Source organism: Atta colombica, unplaced genomic scaffold, assembly GCF_001594045.1.
Source record: "Atta colombica isolate Treedump-2 unplaced genomic scaffold, Acol1.0 scaffold126, whole genome shotgun sequence".
Lineage (NCBI taxonomy): Eukaryota > Metazoa > Arthropoda > Insecta > Hymenoptera > Formicidae > Atta > Atta colombica.
The window spans coordinates 5,397,066-5,397,902 of record NW_017259213.1 but is presented as its reverse complement, the minus strand read 5'-3'; the positions used below and the strand labels follow the sequence as shown (position 1 = coordinate 5,397,902).

The 837-nt window shown below is 21.7% G+C and overlaps 1 protein-coding gene across 1 annotated transcript in view; it reads right to left on the bottom strand.

Moving 5' to 3' along the window:
• Window positions 1-52: 52 nt before the first annotated feature.
• LOC108684075 (chymotrypsin-2-like) overlaps window positions 53-837 on the bottom strand; it is a 5,725-nt gene continuing 4,940 nt past the window's right edge. The window contains exon 5 of the mRNA XM_018188124.1: window positions 53-199. Within this exon, the coding sequence (XP_018043613.1) occupies window positions 53-199 (147 nt within the window). The remainder of the gene's footprint in view (window positions 200-837) is intronic.

Below are 837 nucleotides of genomic sequence, written 5' to 3'. Positions count from 1 at the left end.
ATTTATAAATTAAATTATTTACATTTAGTTCAATCGATATTATTAATTACTTCTAATTATCCTGCATTACTTGTTTGATAAAATCCATAAAGTGACTTACTCTGGTAAAAACATCAGGAAAACCAAGTGCACAAGGTTTTGTCCATGAAAATATACCTATTAGTGTACAATTATGTACCAAAGGACTGCCACTATCGCCCTGCGAATAATATTCTCTTTCAATGTTAATAAAATATAATTATTTATTCTTTATACTATGTATATACTACATATTTACACAATGTATGTATACTTCAAATAATTAAATTTATAGTATATTAATGAAAAAAAATCATGTTTCACTTAAAAATTTAATTTAATTGTGTTGGAATTAATAGAAATAAATTAACACTAAAAATTAGATATAAAATCACTCTTTTTTTTTTTAAATAAATTTAATCTAAAAAATTGCGATGTTTTATTTAATAAGATGTTCTAAATATCATTTTCTTGCAATGTTTCTAAGATATTCTAAGTGATAAGAACATATTACTTCTTTCGTTATTATTTGAATCCTCAATCTCCTACACAATAAAATTAAAAATAAAAAATTTAAATATTCCAAAAAAATTTTAAATACATATATTTAGAAATTATTAATAATTACACAAAATATTAATATAGCAAACTATTGTACTTTATAATTTCTGATTGTGTTAATTCGACTGTCCAGCCGTGTATTCGTCCGTCCAATTGTCCGTCTACAAGATTTCTCAAAAACGACTGTTTTTTAAATCATATATTTTCGATAATAGACTTAATTCCATCAAAGTATATTATAATTATAATATATTTATA